The sequence below is a fragment of the Triturus cristatus genome, chromosome 7 (assembly GCF_964204655.1).
Source record: "Triturus cristatus chromosome 7, aTriCri1.1, whole genome shotgun sequence".
Lineage (NCBI taxonomy): Eukaryota > Metazoa > Chordata > Amphibia > Caudata > Salamandridae > Triturus > Triturus cristatus.
The window spans coordinates 994,504,066-994,528,337 of NC_140590.1; the positions used below are offsets into that span (position 1 = coordinate 994,504,066).

The 24,272-nt window shown below is 47.5% G+C and overlaps 1 protein-coding gene across 1 annotated transcript in view; it reads left to right on the forward strand.

Moving 5' to 3' along the window:
* The window catches only part of FSTL4 (follistatin like 4), a 2,149,215-nt gene that overhangs the window by 2,030,734 nt on the left and 94,209 nt on the right, over nucleotides 1–24,272 (forward strand). The window contains exon 13 of the mRNA XM_085618028.1: nucleotides 22,251–22,400. Coding sequence (XP_085474154.1) covers nucleotides 22,251–22,400 — 150 coding nt within the window. The remainder of the gene's footprint in view (nucleotides 1–22,250; nucleotides 22,401–24,272) is intronic.

Genomic DNA, 24,272 nt, shown 5'->3' on the forward strand with positions numbered 1-24,272 from the left:
TCTCCCAACCTTCTTTGACTAGGCTGAGGGGCCCTCGCACAGGGTGCCCGTACAGGAGTTCGAAAGGGCTAAAACCGAGGGACTTCTGGGGAACTTCTCGGTAGGCGAAGAGGAGGCACGGGAGTAGTACATCCCACTGGCGACGGAGGGGCTCTTCCAATCCCCCAATCATCCCCTTGAGAGTGCGGTTGAATCGCTCCACTAGTCCGTTCCCTTGGGGGTGATAGGGGGTCGTGAATCGGTAGGTGACCCCGCACTGTTGCCAGAGGGACTTCATGTATTTTGAGATGAAGTTCGTGCCTCGGTCGCTGACGACTTCTCGGGGGAAGCCCACCCGGGAGAAGATCCCCATTAGGGCCCGGCCAACCACCGGAGCTGTTACAGTTCGTAGAGGCACCGCCTCGGGGTAGCGGGTGGCGTGATCCACCAGTACCAGGATGAACCTATGTCCTTGTGCCGTGCGGGGGTCCAGGGGCCCCACAATGTCTATTCCTACCCTCTCGAACGGGGTGGTGACCACTGGGAAGGGTTGAAGAGGGGCTTTCAGCTTACGGCCACTCTTCCCGCTGGCCTGGCACGTGGGGCAGGACCGGCAGTGGTTCAGGACGTCGTTCCGCATCTTCGGCCAGAAAAAGTGGGTCACTATTACCGACTGTAAGTTTTGTCTTGGCCCAGGTGTCCAGCCAGGGGGACATCGTGGGCCAGGTTGAGCAGGAAGTCTCTGAAGCGGAGAGGTACCACCAGTACTCGACCGGCCCCTAGCTCTGCGATTCTCTGTTCGCTGTATAGCAGGTCGTTCTCCCAGTAGACCCAGTGAGTTCCGGTGGAGTCCCCTGCGCTCTGGGCGCTGGCTTGTTGGCGGAGTCCCTCGAGGGAGGGGCAGGTCTTTTGCTCCTGGCGGAACTGTTCTTGGGTGGGCCCCCCTTCTTGACGCCACTGAGCCAGGCCGGGGAAGTCCTGGGGTTGCGCGTCCCCTTCGGTCGTTGGTTCCGGGGGGTTGGCCTCGTCGTTGTCTTCTACTGGGGCGACCGGGGGCGGAGGTGCTGGCCATTCCGGTTCTTCTGGTCGGGGGACGGCATGGGCGGCCATGGACCGGGGGGTTACACAGGCCCAGTCCGGGAGGCCCAGCATCCCCAGGTGCTCTCTTCTCTCGACGGTGGCCCACGGGGAACTCTCAAGGTCATTCCCCAGGAGGCAGTCCACGGGGGCATCATCCCGGACCGTCACTTTCAACAGGCCGGAGACCCCTCCCCATTCGAAGGGGACGCAGGCCATTTGACACAGACTTTCGGAATTGTCGGCTGAGCGGACGGGGCAGAGAATGTTCGGCAGGATCTGCTCGGGTTTCACCAGGTGACAGCGGACGGCCGTCACACTGGCGCCTGTGTCACGTAAGGCCTCGGCCCGATGCCCATTAATGGTCACCCACTGACCGTATTTCCTGGTGTTGGCGGGTAGGGGAGCCCGCGGGACTATGTCTTTTCCCCCTAGGCACGCTAGAACCATGGCGGCCGGTTCCCACTCTTGCTGGGCCGGCTCATACTCTTCCTGTTCCTCTGATAGTCGTTCTTCCCCCAGGGCGGCGGCAGCTACCTGGCGGGGCTTGGGCGTTTGGTTCTGTGGGCAGCTCGGGTCATTGGCGTAATGGCCGACTCGCTGGCATCGGTGGCACGTGACATTGGCTCGGAACCCTGGACGCATCGGGGGGTTTCCCCGGCCGGCCGGGGGCGGGGTGCTGGCCACGGGTGTTTCCGGGAGGGTGTCTCTCCCTCGCCCTTGGCCTCCTCCTCCTCCCCGAGGACGGTGCTGGCCTTGGTTGCTTCGGTTCTGCTCGTGTGGTCCTCTCCGGCCCACTCGGGTGCTTTCCCATCGGTCAGCTTCAGCGGCGAGCTGCCGGGGGTCAGTCAATTTACTGTCGAGGAGGTGCTGCCTGAGCTCGACGAAACAGTTGTTCGACAGGTGTTCCCATACCATAAGGTTAAAGAGTTGTTCGTAGGTCGTTACATGGCTCCCCTTGATCCAACCCTCGAAGGCTCGGCTGAAATAGTTTACGTACTCCACCCAAGTTGTACCCGGGATCCGGGTGCAATCTCTGAACCTCTGGCGGTACATCTCGGGTGTGAGGCCGTAGCGGGTGAGGAGGGCAGCCTTCATGTGGTCGTAAGACGACATTTGGTGATCTGGGAGCTGCAATAGGGCATCGCGGCCTTCGTTGACGAACCTCCCCCATAGTCCGGCTCCCCAATCACTCCGGTCGATCCGGTGGGAGGTCATGGCGATCTCGTAGGCTTTGAACCACTGCTGTATGTCGTCTTCTCGGACATACTCTCGGACAACATCCTTGGGGATGTGGACTTTTTTCTCGGTTGCCCCTGGGGTGTGCGGTCGCTCAGGCACCCCCGGTTCTTTATTCTGTTTCCGAAGTTCTATTTCCGCCAGTTTGCGCTCGTGTTCGAGTGTTATTCTTTTTTCCTCAAGCTCTCTCTGTCTCTGTTTTTCTTCTCGTTCCTCTCGGAGCCGCAGATGCTCTAGATTTAGTTTCTGCTCGGCTAACTTTAGTTCACCGTCCATCTTGAGTCGTGCCATTTCCAACTCGTGTAATCTGGTCCTTTCTCTTTCCTGGATCTCCTCCTGCGAGAGGCCCGTTCCCCGCTCCTCGGGAGCCGTGGCGTTCCCCTCTGGTGCGACACTGTTTTGGTCGGAGGATCCGGCGATCCCAGTTTCTGCCCACGACTCAAGGGCGCGCTTCAAATCATCTTTGGTACTCAGGCCGGTGGTAGCAATGCCTAGTTCCATGCAGAATTGTTTAAGTTTGCGGTGGCTATATTCTTCCAACTTATCCATTTGGAACTTTTCAGTGGAACCGCTATCTTTGGCTGACATCGTGGTTTTGTCGTGACAGCACATGTTCACCTAAAAAGAAACACGGTGAACACCTGTGGAGTAAACATTTCCTCCAGAAAAATATGCAACCATTAAAAAAAAATAAACAGTGTCTGTGAAAAGTGTCCTTCAGCTGAGTGCATTTCTAGTGACACATGAAACTGTAGAGAGACTGTATTGGTGACAATAAGGTTTCTCGATACACAATATAGGCAAGGTTTATGTCACACAAAGAATCGAGACCAGCAGGACAATAGTGTTAACTTCTTTTCTCTTCTAAAGTATCCCCAATCCTGAAAGTGCCCATAGTCACAATTTATTTACTTTTACATTTACAAATTTGTATGATGGTAGATGGGTTGCTATATAATACCAGCAAACACAAATTACAGCAAAGAATCATCACCAGAATAAAAAACTATCACAATAAAACATACTGTTCCAAAATCATACAGACATTTTACAGCAACATGTTACTAAAAAGAGAAGAGCGCTCAAGCCTTGAGCACATGTTAGACGGACCGGGAGGGTCGGCCGAGGACAAGGGGAGAGGTCTCCGGGGAGAGCCGTCTCCAGCGATCGTACAGACAAATAACTTCCCCCCCACAGACAGATACCACACAAGGAGATGAGTTAGCGTTCTTTATAAGCACTTCTTAAGGTACGATGAAAAGGTACAAGGAGGTCTGGACTCAGGGGTCCCCTCGATTCAAGTCTCTCAAGATGGGAAAAGGGGGTAGCGGGACAGTCTGGTTACCAGTCTGGTAGTTGAGATGGTATGGTGGGTAGCTCACAATCCTCGAGCTCGGTGGTCTAGCTGGTACGGGCCGCGGCAGCGCCGGCAGGTCCCGGTGAAGATGGTCGATACACGGTCCGCGGCAGCGCCAGCAGGTCCCAGTGAAGATGGTCGATGTACGGTCCGCGGCAGCGCCAGCAGGTCCCGGTGAAGGTGGTCGTTACAACGGGCCGCGGCAGCGCCAGCAGGTCCCGACGAGGATGGATGTTGCAGAAGGCCGCGGCAGCGCCAGCAGGCAGGACGATAGTTCACAAGATAGGGCTACGGCAGCGCCAGTAGTCCGTCAAGGCTGAGTTCTCTCGGTGTCTCTCGACTCCAGGATACAACTGCCTTCCTGCTCCGGAGTTGCTCCAGTTATAGGGCAGGCGCCCTTTGATGTCCGGACCCTCGCACTTGGAGGTCGGAGGGTCTGGGATGAAGGTGTCCAGACACCCAGCGGGGGGTGGAGCCGGTGCCTGGGGGAGCTGGAGGCGATCGTCACCTGGCGGGGGAGAGTCCTTGGCGCTTCGTTCTCCCATTGACCTGCCAAGTGGTCCGCTCACCTCCTGGGTGGATGGTGGTGCCGGGATGTCGGGGCCGGCCAGGCCCAGGGTTAGGGTCGGGTGGAGGCCACGCGGCCTCGTGGCGCAGGGCCCAAGATGGCGGCTTGACCCGGCCGAGGGAGCCGGTGGTGGCTTGGGCCCGTGATACATGGAGGTCCGAGGGCAGGAGTTCCGTCGGGAGACGGGGTGCGGGTGATTCTCGTGGGTCACGACTGGCGGGCCGGGGCTTGGGCCCTGTCATGCGGGGAGGGAGCAAGCCCTTCGTGTGGCCTGTCCAACAGCACACATCTCATGCTCGCCAAAGTATCATTTTGATTGCAACCTCAGGCGCAAATTGTGCACCCACTGATTACTGTTACAACAGGGTGCTGTAAATAGCGGGAGCTCAGTTTGTAGACTTCTGCTGTACTTGTGAAATCCATTGTACTCAATATAAGTCTTAAAAGGGGGTTACATCCCACACCCTTGATTTTCATTGGTCCCTGTGCTTGCCACTTACGTTTCCACCATTTCATTTGGCTGTTGCAAATGATATCCTGTTATTCCTCCTTTGTATGCTCTTATCAGTGTCCTGAGACCCAAGTACTGTTTTCAACCGCTTTTTTGGTGAACTTTATTTTTTAAGCTTTTGTCACTCACCACCATTATCTCAAATACTGAACATAGCTTGGCCTGTACTGCACTTGCCTTGTGCTTATTTAATGCTCTCTACAGTTTGGGTCTGTCCCTCATATTGCTCCCTCCTTTCCCTCCTCTCATACGCCACCAGTAGCTCAAATACCGAACTTATCTCGGCCCTTGTTAGACTGCCGCCATCTTGGAGTCAGGCAGCAGTCGCGCTAAACAAACGTGAGTGTTAGTGCAATTCACTGTTAAAGATGAAGTCTTTTTTTGTTTTTACTTCAGACACATGCACAGGATTTTTCCTGGGTCATGGGCATTTATTTTTGATTTTATGGGTTATATATGTGTGGGCATTTAAGGGATTTATGTGCACTGGGTCGTGTTTCACATGGCTGGTGGTGGGACTATGTGTCGGCAGCTACACTCTATATACATAGAGTTTGCATTGGAGACACTATTAACAACATAGTCATACCTGCAGATGGTTTGTTTTATTCTTCTGATGTGGCACTGACATACCAGGGTTCCTCCTTCTTTCTTTGTGCTCATAACTTATGTCGACATTTTAATCATATGAGAGCAGACAAGATTGATGCAGGGCTTACGGGGCATGGAACGCATCGTTCTCCAAGTCTCACTTTCATGCATGAGCCCCGCCCCCAAAGTCCAATTGCTTCTTTATATATAGCATGTCTGTCAGGGAGTTTATGTGGTGCTTTTCAAGCCTGACACCACCTGTACAATTGGGAGACAAGGGGTCTGGGGGGAGCCCACCAGGATTTGTCACATCAGCCCTGCTCTGCTTCAGCTGTCACTGTCCTGGGCCAGGCCTCTCCTCTGTAGTAAGGACTGCTGCAGAGAGACAGAGTGAGCTACACAATTCTCCAGCAGAGTTACTTTTTGCACCCCCAGCCACTTCACCTGCCCGGGCCATTCACACATAGCATAACAGCATCAAATATTCATGAAGGGCCCTGCGCTGCGGCCAGGGGCTCACTTCTGCAAGTGGCAGACACATTCAGCAATCGCCCCATACCCCCCCTACAGCGTAAAATGTTTTCATTATGTGTCATGCACACTTATCCAAAGCAAATCCCTCCTTGAGTGCTTTCTTTCCCGAGGACTGAGCCTTGTTGCAAGTCACAGCAATGAATTGATGTACATGGAAGTGTGCTTTAGTTTGGTTAAATCTAATCATCACAGTAGCCTCAGCTTAACATGACTGCATTCATTAAACATCCATGTTAAGGCAGCACCAGACCTTTGTCCAGTTTGCTTAGTGCTGGTTCTGCATCTGAGAGTTCGGCTCCTTAGCTGCTGCTTTCTGCTACCAGCAAGACTCTCACAATGTAAACAGTTTCAGGGTACTTTAAATTTACCAGCGCAGTGTCTGCTTTTATGGAGAGGGATTTTTTCCCTCAATTTACTGCACTTATTTCAGTTACAACATACAGATCTCAAACAGCTTAGTATTCCCAGCATCCAGCTTTGTGAGCTCCAGACTTAAATAAATGTTTCTCCACATACCTTTTTTCGCCTCTTGCTGAAAAAACAAGTGAGCCATGTTCATGCTCCTGTGAAATGCACAACCGTGGTAAATGCCTGAGTGTAGTTTAGTGAGGTGCATTGTACTTAAGCTTGGATGGTGAGCATAGGATGTGTTATTCTTCTCTTCTATTAAAATATTGTGAAATATCCGTAGTCAAAATGATGCTCAGCCTCACTTAGAACAATGACCGTTTCTAGGCTCCTTTGATTGAAGTGAGCCGGCACCAATAGCCACCACCTCCCACTCAGAAAGCTGTTTCAGCTCTATTGATGGGCACTGCTTAAGGCCACTTCTGAGCTCCACAGCCAGGGACTTTTTGTGAGGCAGCAGCGGCGTACAATATGCGCCATGTTGCACCATATTTACAAAGTGACGGTCCTAGGCAGATGCGTTATTTCGTAAACCCCTGCGCTACATTATACCTGCATCAGGTATAATGTATGCAGGGTGGGCGTTCCTCCATAAGAAATTGTCATAGGAGTGGCGCAGTGAAATCTACAAGATTTCACTGCGCCACTTCTAGGACGCCAATGCACCAAAACCTTATGCCTGCCTTATAGCAGGCGTAAGGGTGACTCAGGCCGGACACATTGCTGGAGTTGCGTCTGTTTTAAGACACACCCCAGCAATGCACCACTTTTGCTCCGATAGATAAGTCAGTAATACTGGCGTATCTGTCATTCCTTGCGACATGATGTGTCATACAGTAAATATGACGCATCTATCATGTCGCAAGGAGAGTGCACTGAGAAGTGACGCATCGTTGTTTTCACGCAGCGACGCATCACTTCTCATAAATAAGCCCCCCAACTTTTGCCCCACATTGGTGTGTGTAGCACTGCCTAACATAAACCAGGAAAGCTAGTGTGACGCTTTCTTTAATTTGATTATACTGCATTTTTCCACATTTCTTTTTCCCTGTGCTCTCTAATTTTTTTGTTCTTCTCTACACCCTTTCTTTGTGTTTTTAGGTCTCGCTGAGACAGCGAAAGCTGTCTCTTTGTGACATTTTGTAAGTGGGCTTTCAAAAGTGCTACCCACATGGTTTTGCTGGCCTAGGGCTTGAGTGCACGATGGCGTGCACGTGCACAGCTCCTCCTTGCATTCCCCCCTCCCTTCTCACCCAGCCCTTTGATGCTCTGCTTAATTACTTTCACTTTAGCCGCTTTGACCCTTGCATTCCCCCCTCCCTTCTCACCCTGCCCTTTGATGCTCTGCTCCATTACTTTCACTTTCGCCGCTTTGATGTTTGGATAAAATAAGGATTAAGCTACTTTGCAGGCACTGATGTTAAGCACAACGCTATGTTACACTGCAGTTACTTCACGATTTGGAGACAACTTTATGTAATGGGCTAATGCTTTCGGTGAGAATATTAAGGAAGAGTGACCACGGAACTGTTCATTGCCTACATCAGATTTGGGTGCATCTGACTAAAGCAGGTGAGGTTACTTTAATATGGGGGCTGGGTTATGTTACATTTGCAAGCCACTTAAGAGTCCACTCTCTGACCCAGACAGTTCCTCTCGCCATCCTTCTGTAGTATTCTGTGCTGAAAGATAACATTTCACAAGTCTGAAAATGCACATTTGAAGCAAGATTTTAACAGGTATCTCCTATGATATAATCAATATTCATAAATCATTTACAAAGCTCAATACACAGCTACTAAACAAGCTGTAACCACTTGTTAGGATTTGATTCGTGCGGAACAGACTACAAAAAAAATATGTATTATTCTTTTGGGAAAGAAATAGAGCCATTTGGATTATACGGCCATAAACCAAATTGTCTGTCCATACTGAAATCAAATGAGCCTTAATTATCCAACTCAAAGATGTCCTTTTATCAACTTCATTTGGGTTGACAGTCAGCATTTAAACTTACGAACTACAGGTTATACACAGATCTCCGCCATTGATGTTCAGCTCACTGAGCCCGCTATTTTAACAACTTCTTGTTCAAAGCAGAAACACTATGAATAACATTCATTGGTTGCATCTGGTGAGAAACAAACAATCCTCTGCAACAGTGCAGGGTGAGGTTGACCTCACAAAGTATGCATTAACTTCACATACTTTGAAAAAAACCACTAATAAGCGCCGACAAACTTTACATAAATGGCACCTTAATTTCATTTTTTCATTAAAACAAATTCCACAACTAAAAAACTAGCATCAGCTACCTAGCAACACCTTCTTAAAGCTTGAAGAGGTAGGTTGTTTATATCATTGGGGGTGAGGGGCGTCCACATATATGAAAAGATATTACCTGCTGTCACATGCAAACCTATTAAGCTGCAGCAATCTGAAAACTGTGGCAGCAATTTTACTAATTTAGATCCACCTATTGAGAGGCCTCCATACCCAGAGTGAATGACAAAAGGTGACTATCGCAAGGATACATTACTCTTGCATAAAAGCTGTAACCGTATAAAATACACTATAAGTATATGGGATAACTTATTCCTAAGAATGACTATGAAACGATCAGAGAAGCGACTAAAAACCCCTCTGCAACTCTTCAAACACTTAAATAACTTAAGCCCAGAGCTGCCGTCACAGTACCACAAGCACCAAAAACATTTCAAGGGCAAGGTAAGCAAAAAACAGTCTTTGCACAAAAAATAAGCACTCCAACAATACTTTTGTATTGTTTCGATTCTTTTTGTCTCTGCCCTATCTCTTGGCTGCGTCCTTACTCTCTCCCATCTTCTCTCTCCACTCTTTGCTACATGTTCTCTCGTAATGTTTTCATTTTCCCCAACTCTCCTCTTTACTCTCTCTAATTCTTTTCTTGCTCATTTTCTGTCTCTGTCCCTTCTCTCCTCTTTCTCTCCCCACCTGTCCCTTCTCTAACCCCACTCCTCTTCCTCTGCCCGCCCCCCCATCCCTCTCTCTCGCAGTACTGCAGCATAGGCAGCACCAGGTCTCTGATGCTTTCTCAGTGTTGGCCCTGGGGGTGGAGGAGGTAAGTCAGCCCCCCAAGTGAATCCCATTTTCAACAGATAGTGAACCTCTATTTACCAACAAGTACGGAGCGGTCTCGGGTGACGGCTGATGCGAACAGTGATCTGCTCTCGGCCCCGGCAGGGCCTGTGGGGTGGGGGCGTTACCTTACACTAGGAGATGAAGTAAAAGTGATATCCTCCCCTCTCCCCCACTCCACCACTGTCTCTCCTCACCCTCCACCTCTCTCTCTCCTCCACTTCTGATTCCCTTCCAACTCGGTCTCTCCTTACCCTCCACCTCGGTCTCTCCTTACCCTCCACCTCGGTCTCTCCTTACCCTCCACCTCGGTCTCTCCTCACCCTCCACCTTGGTCTCTCCTCACCCTTCACCTCCGTCTCTCCTCACCCTCCACCTCCATCTCACTTCACCCTCCACCTCGGTCTCTCCTCACCCTCCACCTCCCTCTCTCCTCACCCTCACCCTCCACCTCCGTCTCTCCTCACCCTACAACTCTGTTTCTCCTCACCCTCCACCTCACCCTCCACGTGTCTCCCCTCACCCTCCACCTCACCCTCCTCACCCTCCACGTGTCTCTCCTCACCCTCCACGTCTCTCCTCACCCTCCACGTGTCTCTCCTCACCCTCCACACGTGTCTCTCCTCACCCTCCACGTGCCTCTCCTCACCCTCCACACGTCTCTCCTCACCCTCCACACGTCTCTCCTCACCCTCCACACGTGTCTCTCCTCACCCTCCACACGTCTTTCCTCACCCTCCACACGTGTCTCTCCTCACCCTCCACACATGTCTCTCCTCACCCTCCACACGTGTCTCTACTCACCCTCCACACGTGTCTCTGCTCACCCTCCACATGTGTCTCTGCTCACCCTCCACGTGTCTCTCCTCACCCTCCACGCGTCTCTCCTCACCCTCCACACGACTCTCCTCACCCTCCACACGTCTCTCTCCTCACCCTCCATCTCACCCTCCACACGGGTCTCTCCTCACCCTCCGTGTCTCTCCTCACCCTCCACGTGTCTCTCCTCACCCTCCACGTGTCTCTCCTCACCCTCCACGTGTCTCTCCTCACCCTCCATGTCTCTCCTCACCCTCCACGTGTCTCTCCTCACCCTCCACGTGTCTCCCCTCACCCTCCACACGTCTCTCCTCACCCTCCACATGTGTCTCCACCCTCCACACGTGTCTCTCCTCACCCTCCACATCTCTCCTCACCCTCCACATCTCTCCTCACCCTCCACACGTGTCTCTCCTCACCCTTCACACGTGTCTCTCCTCACCCTCCACACGTGTCTCCTCACGTGTCTCCTCCTCACCCTCCACATGTGTCTCCTCCTCACCCTCCACAGCTGTCTCCTCCTCCTCACGCTCCACATGTGTCTCTCCTCACCCTCCACACATGTCTCTCCTCACCCTCCACACGTGTCTCTCCTGACCCTCCACATGTGTCTCTCCTCACCCTACACGTGTCTCTCCTCACCCTCCACGTGTCTCTCCTCACCCTCCACGTGTCTCTCCTCACCCTCCACGTGTCTCTGCTGCACGCCTCACACTGCTGCATGCCACACACTGCTGCACGCCTCACACTGCTGCACGCCTCACACTGCTGCACGCCTCACACTGCTGCACGCCACACACTGCTGCATGCCGCTGCATGCCACATACTGCTGCACGCCTCACACTGCTGCACGCCACACACTGCCACACACTGCTGCACACCGCACACTGCTGCACGCCGCACACTGCTGCACGCCACACACTGCTACACGAAACATTGCTGCACGCCACACACTGCTGCACGGCACACACTGATGCAACTGGCACACTGCTGCACGCCACACACTGCTGCACACTGCTGCATTACTCACTGCTGCATGCTGCACGTCACTGCTGCACGCAGCACACTGCTGCACGCCACACACTGCTGCACGCCGCTGCACGCCACAGGGCTGCATGCCTCACACTGCTACACGAAACACTGCTGCACGCTGCACACTGCTGCACGCCGCACACTGCTGCACGCTGCTGCACGTCACAGTGCTGCATGCCTCACACTGCTACACGAATCACTGCTGCACGCCGCACACTGCTGCACGCCGCACACTGCTGCACGCCACACACTGCTGCATGCCGCACACTGCAGCACGCCGCACACTGCTGCACGCCACACACTGCTGCATGCCGCACACTGCTGCACGCCGCACACTGCTGCACTCCACACACTGCTTTTATGCGAGTTTATGCTACTGACATTGTAAATGACAATGCCTTTTATTTGTTTTAAAACCAAAACATAAATAAAAGGCATTGTAATTTTACAATGCCAATAGCTCAAACTCTTATAAATGCAAGACCTATTGCATTGCAAATGCTTGTTTGTGATTCTTGATTGGTTTGTTTCTGTTTCCCGGCCCTAGTTCTGAACCTCCAAGGGGCTGCTCTGTGTGCTCCCCTTGGTCTGCTGTGTCCTGATCTTAAGCACCTGAAATACGGAGAGGCCTTTCTTTTCTTTGGTTCATTGCACACTTGACTACTGGGTCCACTTCCTAATCATGTTACGTTGTGCACAGCCAAGTGTCATTATACTAGGAATACACATCACTACTACTACCAATGGGTCAGAAGAAGGGCCTGACCACACACCACCTTCTTTTCTTCTTCCCCTTCAGCCTCCTGGCCTACTAAGCACCCTACCACACCCTCAGCCCCCCCCCTCCAATAACCCCCGAATTCCCTAGCAGAGCTGTCTTCTATATACACGATCGATGAATAAGAATCACCGGAACTGGGTCGACCTGCCTTCATTACTGAAACCTGGCTCGGAAACGATCCATTACCCATAATTCACAAGACCTTTACACCCACACAGGTAATCCTCTCCCCCAAGAAGACTGGATAAGCACTGGTAGTTGTTTTTCAGCACTCCTCAACGACCACAAGCTTGCCACTCCGGAATACAAATCATTTTTTCTCAGCTGCTTACATACCCAAACTATCACATGCTTATTCCTCATGATTTAAAGGCCTCCTTCAAAACTCTGAGCATTTGCAGGTGCCTTTCTCAACACTGGTGCACGGAGGTGAAGCTGTAGGCGAACCTCCACTTGAGGAGAAGGAATGAGAGCTAACCGTTCAGTTTGAGCTAAGTGGTTAATGGGGCAAGTTGTTCCCCCAGTCAATGGTAAGTACGGGCACCTCTGAAATGGTACCTGGGGTGGTGAGGGTAAGGAACGGGGTATTTGGAGTCCTATGGGATCATTGTAAGTAGCATCTGATAAGGTAATAGTAGGAAAAATAGCTCATTTCAACTAAAATATTCTAGGAACAAGATGCTATCATATGGCTACTTTTTTTCCAGCTGCTGCAAAAACACAAGCCTAACATATACTAGATGTTTGCATAATTCTTTACTAAAATCATTACAACACAGCAAACTTTAAGGAATTGTCGGATAATACATATATATATACATCTTATTTTGAAAGCTGGAATCCAAAATCCAGAAGTGATTTTTCCAAGTCAAAAAGAAATAGTGTAATAGGTATTTCTCAATTTACTGTCATGCTTCAGGTGTGGTGGCCGGCGCTAGAGGGGAGTTAGGTTGGATGGGATTTGAGGAAGGTGGTAAGAATGGAGGGGGCAGAAGGGATCGGACAGGGGCATGGTGCAGGCCCCTGCCGTCCCAGTGGCACTAGGGACCCCAGCTCCTAAGGGTCCCCCAAACCTGTCATTGGGCCCCATTCAGCTGAAGGCCAATGAATATCTGTGAGATATGGGAGACTAAGGGGTGTCTCTTCACATTCTACAGAGGGGCCCTTTCATTTTGTGCTATGCCACTGGGGACGGAGTGAAATGGTGGTTGTTGCTGCATTGATTCAGAGTATATCGTAGCCAGAATATAATTTTGTGCTTCCTTCTACTTTCCATTAAGGCAAGATTTGGCATGTAGCATGTGCACGATTTCCACCCAATTCTGAGTTGCAGACCTTGGAATGAGGGACAACTCAGAAATTCTATGTGTCTCTCATTGTTTCAGGGCTCACAAAATGGTACTTTGTGATCATTCTAAAACCAGTTTTTGGTAATGTGTTACCTGTTGCAAATCAGTAGGGTAGACATCTGCTTCAGGTGCAACTTGAGCCCTACTTCTAATCCACCCTGTGGTTCTTTAGAGGGCTCTCTGTGAGCAAAACGTGTGATTTGTACACTGATAGGCAGAGGAAATCCCCTGTGCGATATTCCTCTACCACTACTCTCAATGTGTGACTTCAGTTGTGGACAATATGGAACAGTTTGGTCTTCAGGTCGTTTCTGAAACATGCACTTTGACCCCATTAGACCACGTGGACAGTGCAGAGGGCTTCAAACATTTTCCTGGTTTCCACAAGAAGGCTATGAAGTATTTTTAAAGCTGGTTTTATGTGTTCACAGACCACCTGTTCAAACATAACCTGGCTTTCTGGTTTTGAAGTCTTTGCAGCCTATGAATCAGCTTCTTTGGGAGCCTGATACAAATAGTCTCATACGGTAATAAAGGAAGATTATCTCATTTATCACCTCATATTGTTCTCCATTTAAACAATGGCCTGTGATGACAGGCAGTGTATGCTCCTGGGGGAATTCCTATTTGGAAACACATGCCCATAACTGCCTGTGAACTAGCAAGGTTGGAAAAGTATTTTTTCATGGATAATTTACTTATACCTACAAGTCTCATTCTAACTTACCTCCAGCACCACCATCAAGGGCATTTTTTAGCAAGCCATTGGGATGAGATGTTCGTTGAGACAGTTATTAATATAGATGATGCTACAACCCCCTAACTTGTTGACATCCAGCCAACTGTAGGGAACTTCATGACCCGTTTTATAGGTAGATCAGTGTGATCAAAATTGTGGATCTTATCAAGAATGGATGAGTAGATCTATAAATACCTTTATAACTGCCGTGCGCATCGGCTCGTGGTCCTTCACTTAATACGAAGTCTTTTTGAGCTCATTTTACTGCCAAATTTATCGACGGCCTAGCATGGCATCTTCTACCAGTGATGAAAGGGTCGTTAATCTTCAAAAGATTGTTTTGTCCTGAATATGGTCTTATATATTCATTACAAGAAAGACCGAAACGCCGACGCATAAGCCCATTTTCTGTGTAATTGCTGTCCAAGAACTGTGATTGGAGGAAATCTAGGCACAACGTAGAGGCCAGTTTTCTTGAAGCTTCAGAGAAATGGGTGTGCACATTGTTGACTTATAGAATATGTCATATATGAAGGTGAAACTTCTTTCATCAATGTACTTGAAGAAATATCTGTACCCTTAAAATCTTATGCATCAGACTATAAAGAAATAAGGAAGAAATACACCTGGTATTATTCAGATGTTTTTCTTTATGGTAGGCTAAAATATGTGTTTGAAAATAAATTTATGATGCTACAGTAGAGCATCTCAAGTATTTATAAATGTATTATTGTTAATGAAGTAAAATCCCTTGTTGGCAAATTTACCTGATAATTTTCAATACCCAAGCCCACAAGGGTATATTGGTTGCCCGAATTTTTGAGAACTTTTAAAACATTGGCATTTCCTTGCCCTAACCATTTGATTCCTCCAACCTGATTCTGGGTTGCATGACTATGTGTAGCTAGTTATTGGTTTTTGTGTATTGATCCTAGACAGTGAGACAAAGGGAAGATGAGTTTTGGCAAGGAGGGTCTCTCTGAGTTAACGAGTGGCAGTAGCTATCGCCTACCACACTTGCACATCACAAAGGCTGTGCCTGACCATTCGACAAAGGGTTTGATACTTGTCTATTGTGACCCCAGACAAGCTTGGTCCGGGATAGGGAGTAAGAGGATCCCTGACACCTTGGGGCTGGAAACTTCTAGAAGCCTCCTCCACTTCAAAGTGGGCACCAGGTATAAATGTTGGGCCTCAGACCCCAACTCTTCAGAACACTTCTGTATCTGGGGACTCTGCCAGGAGAAATAACTGCTATGCTGTTGAAAGGACTGCCAGTCTGCTCCCAAAGACTCCTGCCCTGCTCTGCTGGCATCTTGCCTGGGTAAAAAGGACAGGACCTGAATCCCTAACCCAGGACCCTAAGGACTAGTCAGCTGGGTTACTGATCAGAAGCCTTAGGGACATAACAGGCTTCCAATAACTTTGAACTCAGCAGCTAGACTCTACCATCTGTGAGTCCTACCCTCCCAAGTTATGCCACCCCAGACATGGACCCATGTCCAGGTCATCTGTGGATCGAGCAGAACTGACACGACTCCTCCGTGTGCATCTTCTGCAGAACCGGCGCATCACCTTTGATGCCCTCAGAACTGATGTATTTCCTCCGCAGCACAGATTTCTCTACCACAAGGTCTTCGCATTACCCATCGAAGCCCATCAAAGCCGATGCATCTCCATGCAAAGAGATCGCCTCACTCAATGCAGCCATCAGAACTGCCACTGCATGATGTTCTCCACACAAGGACATTTGCTTGCACTTCGCAGCTCCACAGAACACCCCTGTTTGATGTATCTCCTCGCCCAGAACTCACATCGCCTCTGCTGCATGACGCATCCTCGACACGGCACTCTGCATCTATTTGCAACCAGGATTAAGGTACTGTGTACAGCAGATCTAAGATGGTCCCTGTAGATGGCCCCCACTCCATTGCTGTTGGTCTGAACTTGTGACTGTCATGGTCTGGGGCGACCAAATAGCCACAGTTGACGCTTTGTGCTTTTTGGTGCAATTTTCATTTTAATCTTTCAAGTTGCATGTCTCCGATTCTACTCAATGGATTTTGGTCTTTTTGGTCTTGTTTTATTCAGTACATTTTACTATATTTTTTTTAACTTGGTGCAGGATTTTTATTGTGTTATGTTTTCACTTTATTTCAGTTAAAAGTGCTGCATAAATACTTTACATATTGCCTCTAAGTTAAGCATAACTGCTTTGTAACAAGTTATCAGAGGCTTGAGCACAGATCAATTTGATGTTGCTTGTGACATCATCCTGACAAAGATTCTGGTTGCTGCTTGAGAATGCTTTCAAGCCCCTCAACCAGTAACCCAATTTCCTACAATTGCCTTATAGTTTACGATTAAAGTTTTATTGTTCCTCACTGGCGACAAATGCGCCGCCTGTGGTGCTGTGCACAGTGTACTGAAAAGTGTTGTAAAAAAAACTAATAAAAGTGATTTTAAAATAAAAAAATGTGGGGTATTTTGTTGGTCTAATATTTCGGGGTTTTCCAGATTAGCATTCCAACGAATCAATGAAACAGATACGAAGATCCCCCTCAACCACAAAGCAGGTACAACAGATTTCTCTGCCCACCTTAGTGATTTTCACCCATGCCCTTTCCTTGGTCACAGGCCAGAAATAAGTAGGGGTGTGTAAATTTGCAAAGACGGACAGCTCATAACTCTGCTGTGTTGTTATAGTCTACAGGTAGCTGTTCAAAGTGAGTATGTAGCTTCTGGCAGTTAAAAACAGTGAATGGCATGATCCCCAGCCCATTTTGGCAGGAGAGAACTGTTCCCACTGCTGCAGAAGCTGCTTAAGGCAACAAGGGAACTACCAGCATTCAGTAGCAATGCATCTCATCCCCTTCACTCAGCACACTGTCCTCCTGCAAAAGGTTTATTGACTGGTCCAGCCCCCCCGACTCTGAATACAAAGTTTTCCTGCCAAGTCAAAAGGCCTAACTGCTTGTCACCTACTTGCCTGGCCCAACACAGCTACGCTGCCTTCTTGCGCTTTCACAGAAGCTCTCCTCCCTGTTCCGATTTTTGTGAAAAGGTTGTAGCCTACTCATTCACCATTTCTTGCTGCAAGCTGTCCCAGGATGGGAAGGAGGGACATTCATTTTCAATAACGCCTAACTTAGGGCCTGAATGCAATGACGGTAGGACCGCCACCGACAGCCCGTTTGTGGTGGTTTCACCTCCATTGTAATACTGATTACCTGCCACCACATTAGGATGGCGGGCGGATGTTTGTCGGTCAGAGAGACCAATTGCCACGGATCTAACGAGCTCAAGGAGCCTTTCGGTCCGTTGGAGGGACTTGTATCCCTACAGCAGTGGCGGTGCATGCCAGGCACCACTGTGGGGATTACAATGTCCCTTCCTGCCGGCTGTTTCAGGCAGGTGGAAAGGGACATTGGGGGCCTGTAGCAGGCCCCGTTTCCTCTCTGGCCCTCAGACATGACTGCTGGGGGGCACCTATGATGCCCCTCAGCATATCCCTGCACCATGTGGCAGGCACCGCATGGCGCTTGCTATGTAGTGCAAGGATATGCACCGGGTACATATTTTATACTGTGGCGTGTGGTGAAGCCTGCAGCATCCATCGCAATACAAAATATACAGTTTGCGAACGCCTTGAAGGCTGTTGCATCATGATTCAGGGTGCGGGACCACCATCAGCTTGTCGGGCACTCCCGTTTACCACCAGGATGGAGGTCGGACTTACCTCCGACCGCCATCCTAATCGGGCCCATAATCATGTAAAATAAGAAAACTCTAACATTTACTGGGTGGGCAGAATTTTTCAAGTTTTCCCAAGCATGTGAACATAAGCAAGTCTGTCTTACCCACTAGTAATGTTGCAGTGACGTGCTAGATTAAGTGGCCCATTTTCCTAACCACCAAGAAGACAGTGATTATTTCCTGTAATCATTCTCCACTCAGAAATATCATTATGTAGGAATAAATATCCACTGTAAAAGAAATACTTTTTTCTACAACAACCAAAATACCCCCCCCCCCCCCCCCCCCGTTCACAGTTATACAGTTACATTACTGAAACACAGCTGTTTTGTCAAGCTTGAAGAAAGCTCTGGTGGAGCCGCGTGCCTGTTGAGTTGGACTTGTGCTTGGCTCATAGAATCTTACATTGCTCACAACAAACATTTAGGAAAAGATACAAGGGAGACCTGTTACTTTCAAACCAATTCATCTCATATGACTGCCTGTCAATGAAAAATGCTGCACTTTTCAAAATGTTGATAACAACTACGACAATTGTACTGTTTAGGTAGGTCTTGCAAATGACGATTATATTTTATGTAATGAAACAGAGACACATATCCGGAATAAAACAAAAAACAAGCAGTTCTGGTAAAAATCCTAAAGACACCTAATCTGAAGAACTCAAGCCACTGAGCACTTGTGATTCTAGGAACACTAACCTGGTAAAGATTTACCATACCAAAAACTGAGCTCCACCAACCGCCGATTCCAAGCTAAGTGCTGTGGACGTGACGTGGCGGGCGACCGGCGGCGATGTCTTTGAGTGGGCGAGGCTAGTTCACGACTGCGCCTGCGCAGTTTATTGGTCACTGACTGCAGCACCTGAACTTCATTTATAATACCAATGAAACTGCAGAGCAGGGGTTCAGAAGCTGATGTAAGTCTAACAAAGGGGAATGAGAGACAAGCGCTGGGAGTGCGTCATCGATTTCCAGAGGCAAAACAACTGCCCTTGCTGCAATGTAGAGAAAATGAATCTGTCACCAGGAAACATGAGTTATTTTTATGCCTCAACATCATGGACAGAGGCAGGGTATTATGTACCTGATTGGAGAGTGAGTGACTAATATCTTCTGGCACTGTGGTAGAGAGGTGTAACACATGCTCCGACACTTTCTATGTCACCTGCTCTATATTATGTCTTTATTTATCCGAACAGCTAATGGTCAGAAAACAAGTCCTGACCATCCTGTTTGTCCACTCCTTTCTTTCTGGCCTTCTAACCAGGCTCTTCTGGAATGGAACACTGCCCTTACAGCCTGCAAGGGCATTAAAGGCATAACATTAAACAATAAACAGGCATAAAAATGATCTCGACACTACAAGAGAGGTCAAATAGAAATAAAAAAGTCTGTTTTCGGTCACTAAGAAAGAAACACTAAGATTAAATCACAACATTTCTTGGAATCATTAAAAGTGCAATGTGGCAGCTCTTCCTGGTAAAGGCGTATGCCAACGTGTGCGGGTGAACCTTGGTTTTGGGATCAACATTCACTGATGAAATGAAATGGCATGTCGAGGGGGTGCATGATAATTGGGAATACTTCCTCTCTGTTGATTGCGAGGGTGAAATGTTATTAGAATAGTAAAACTGCTGTAGACGTTTGTAAAATAATAATATTCGCCATACAGTGCAGCGTTCCGCTTTTATGTAGGGGTAACATAAACTACAATTTCAAATTTTAAGTCAAAACATTAACCAAACAAATCAGAACTAAACATTCAAATGAAATCCCAGGCTATATTACCTGCTGAATTGTATATTTCATGGGGACAGGTAAACATGTTAGCAGCATAACTTTAAGAATTAATTTATCCCTGCGATTCAGCTTCATAGAGCACGGTAGCCAGACACAGCCAGGTCAAGATTAAAGTGCAGCGCACCGGATGGAAGCTGTATCAAAGTGAAATAAATCAAGTATTACCTTTAGAAGTATTTTTGTTTTCACAAATTTTTCAAATTCGGGTATAAAAGAAGTTTTCTTCCTTCTATGTCAACTACATTACATCAGTTCCCATCCATGCTGACGTGGGTTAGTGACGTGGTATGATTTACTTTTTTTTAAGTCAAGCCTAGCGGCAGCGTGCATGCACTGCTCGCTGTGTGAGGCATGCTGTAATGGAGTAGGCACTGGAAGACCCGCCCACTCTTTGGTCATATTTGTCATTGGCTTGTGTCATTGACCTTCCTAAATGCTGGATTCTGATTTGTAAATAGGCGTATTAGTCCCCCCTTAGTACCGCCTTGTCTACAATTGCACCCTCCCATGGAGAATGGCCCTTTTACTTGGCGTGTTACATGATCTCCGTTTTAAGTGGGTTAGCACTATTGTGTTCATTAACTAATGGGGATAATGGCGGCTGCTTCTTGCATTTGCAGTGTGCCCACACAGGACAATGGTGGCCGCTTTTTCACATCGAGGGCTTTGCCACTCTAACTTTAAAAGTGGCTCAGGTTACCACCGCATTGCCACTTGTTGTATTAGTCCCCCCACCCCCTAGTGCGCTTCCCGCTGTTTTAGCCCTGGGCGTTTGCAAAATTAGGTTTCTTTCATCAGACGTGGTTATGGTTCATTGCTATTAGTTTTACTCTAGCTTGACCAGCAGCGAATGATTACTGAAAAACCTGTTAATGGATGCAACTCTCGCATATGTTAGATCCTTTATGTTAAAGGCGGCGTGCAGGCCACCGGAAGATCTGCCCAGCCCGCTGTCTTTCCGGAATGGAACGGGATTGTAAAGTGATTTATTAATAATATCCTTAAATAAATGTACATCTTGACTTTAATGAACAAATTTAATTTGTGTTTTCCTATGCCGTAGATGTCTATGGTGTTGTGACTACAATGTAAATAAAATATTGTGATTTGGAAATATGTATTTTTTTTCATACTGATGGGGTGGAAGGACGGGTGAGATGGTGGGCATAAAGGTGGGGGGTGTTTAAAGAGTCAGAGACGACTGATCCGGGTGATCTCTCTTCTTCTTTATGCAAGTGCAGATATTTTATGATGTACATTTCCATTCTTGGACCTATTCATTGGAGACCGGTGGAATAGCTCAGTGGATTAATGTACAATATGTTTGGATGAGCCTACTTATATATGTATTTTTCCCAGGTTGGCAATGTGTTCTAGTGTTGTTTAATCATGCCTTGCCTGTGGCAGGATGACTATGTACACACTGACAATTGCTGCGCAGCACACAAACAGAAACCGGTCACAAGAGATGTGTTTGTCAACAGGTTATCATTCTCATAAAGCAGGACTGGTGGTACCTGCAACAGATGTTGCTGTGATCGGAATGTTTTAGCTGCAAAAACCATTTTTAATTCAATCCAGTCATATATTTTGTGCCTCCGCGATTATGATTTCTCAGTAATGTTTCAGACACTCCCCAGACATAATCCTCTCTTGCTCAGTCAAGGCCAGATGTGCACCACTGCTTTGGTTTGTGCTGTATTAACACTGCTGATTGCTATGCGTGTCCTTTTGCATACCTACACGGTGTGGCTGCGTAGTTCCATTGTGATTCCATCTTTCATTTCTGGCTGAACTGCAGATTGCATTCTGGGACTTGCAAATCCCAGTTTAGGCATGCGAATCCTGGCCTGCAAACTGCTGATGATTAAAATGACATGACAGGCTGAAGGTGTGACACATGTGACACTGGACCACTAGGCTGTACACGGATTCTGTTGCTGACCTTTTTAATTTAACCTCATAATCTCTATAATGTTTGTTCCGTTCCTTATTAGACAAGCAGCATACATGTTGGCAAATCTGTTTCATTCCCTTTTTCACAATTTACGCCAGGATCAGAATTTGTCAGTGCTAAAATCTTATTACACAACAGAGTTGTTTTATAAACAGCGGTGTCCTATGTTTATTCCATTCGTTTCTCCATTTTGCCCGACAGCAAAGTATGATTGCAAAAAATCACCAATGAACTAATGCACAAGATGCAAAAATGGTGCAGAGAAGCCTGAAAATGCTTCAATCCTTGGCGGCACAGCACCCAGGATAATGTGCTGCATGACTAATCACTTATAAGGTCCCAAAGGCGATACCTATTGGCTATGCCAATGCTTGTTCTTTATTTGACGTTCTCTGGTTAGGGACAGTATTATATCTAGTTATATTCCATGTTAAATACTAGCATTTTCTTCAGGTATAGTCACAAAATAAATAGACAAAGTAAATGTAATAATGAAGACGTTCATGAGAATGAGCATTATTGCCCCCGAAAAGACTAAAATTGTTCATTCTTTCGGACTACAATGTTCTTGATTTTCATCACAGGAATAATGGACCACAATGAAACATTAACTTTCCCCTCCTTTCTCTTCCAGGAGCCAATCTGCCCCAGCGACGACCCAGAATCTGCCCCATCCTGCCTCTGGGCTTCGGCTGTCAATGTCAGAGACAAGTATATCTACGTGGCTCAGCCCAGACAGAATCGAGTTTTGATCATTGACATTCAGGCTCAAAAAGTCAAGCAGGTATCTGAGGCACAAAAGTTTGAGAATTCAGGTTTTTTTCAGATTCTCGTCACACATCTGTGACTACCATATTTGGCATGGCATTCTCCCACTAAAACGTCGAGATGCACGAGGATGTTGTTTTTGTTTAGTTTTGCAAAGTTTAAAACATGGGGGCAGATTTATAAGCCCCTTGCGCCACTTTTGCGTCACTTTTCCCATGTTAAAAGTGACGCAAAAGTGGCGCAAGGGGCTTATAAATCTGCCCCATGATCTTTAAATGTTATATTTTTAAATATTTGACGTATATTTTATAAAGCGCTTCAGTAGCTTCAGAGAGCAGCAGTGAAATACTACTTTACTAAGGTCAGGGATCACTTGCTGAGGTTTCATGGTGAGTAAATCACAGATTGATTTTTAGATAAGACTACTAGAAATCCATTATAGACAGAAGCAAAGACATAGCTAAGAGGGGGCTACCTGCGGGCGTCACAGCCTCAAAAATCGGCAGCCCATCTTCAAATGCAGGGGCTGCCACGGGCGGCCTAAGTCCTAGCCACGCCACTGGTACAAACAAATGATAGGACAGAGCCTGTTTGACAGAACATGGAAGATGAAGGGAGTAAGCAAATGTTTCTGGTTTATTCCTGAAGGTCAGGAGAGTGACGTCAGTCTTTAGTGACCGGGACATAGTTTCAGCGTGATGGGAAAGAGAAGCAATGTGACTGTTTTGTTGTGTTATTTGCTCCATTGCCTTGACCATCTCCAGTTACATTAAGTTTGTGCTGCAAAGTGGCTCAGTTACATACATGCAGCCTCTTTTATGCTTTAGGAAACTGCATTATAATTAGGGCTCCCGGTTTTATGGTATTTTTGTTGTTGTTGACATTTCCGTCTGTATTTATCCATATTTATTTTTGGCCATGTTATTGGTATTTTTCCATATTTATTTTGTGTTTCAAGAATAAATGTAGCTGTAGAATTGTATATTTCTGGGTTTATATAACTCTTCGTCGTGCATTCAAACATGGATGCCTGTCACGTTTTAGCAAACTAAGCAGCCATGTATAACAAAAGACTACAAATCACAGGTACACATTAGCATTATACTACAAATAGAAGTTAACATATGCCTGTATTTAAGGACATCTCATCTTGTATTTTAACCCTCCATGCTGCTGCCTGCTCAGCTGTTGCCTAGAATTCATGAAAGACAGCATGGAGAGTTTCTCACAAGAAGCACCATTTTCAGTATTTTTCATCTTTAAAAATAAATGCAGACAGGAAACACATTGTTTTCTGTCTGTATTTATCTGTAAAAATAAGTAAAAACGGAAAACCAGAAGTCTTAATTATAATTAGCTAAATATGAGGATGTGCTTTAATTTTTTCCTCATATTCTAGCCTTGACTACTGTGGCCGGTAAAGGGCAGTGGGATTAATCTTAAAACTTGCGGCACGAAAAAAAGTGAACAAAGTGGTGGATCTTTATGCCTCAGTTAGTCCGCGTTTTTCCCTTCCTGCCTATTTATAGAAGAAATGGAAATCTCTATCAGAAACCACATTTATACACTGCTATCTTTGAGATTGTAATTGTTTGTTAAAAAAATATATGAGAAATGTACTGTTTCACTTCAAAATGCAAACACCCCAAAAATCAACAATCTTTAATCACTGTTACACTAAGGGTCTAATTACGTATCTGGCGGTCCGAGGACCACCACACTCGCGGGGGCGATCCCACCACCGCAGCACTATAAGTTGGGCGGTCAGATCACCATTGCATCGCAGATGCAGACAGGTAACTGCCGTTCCCTAGTAGTGGTGCGGCAGTCAGAGCCCCAATAACATGCTGGTGGTGCCACTGCGGCACCGCCATGCTTATTATGAGTT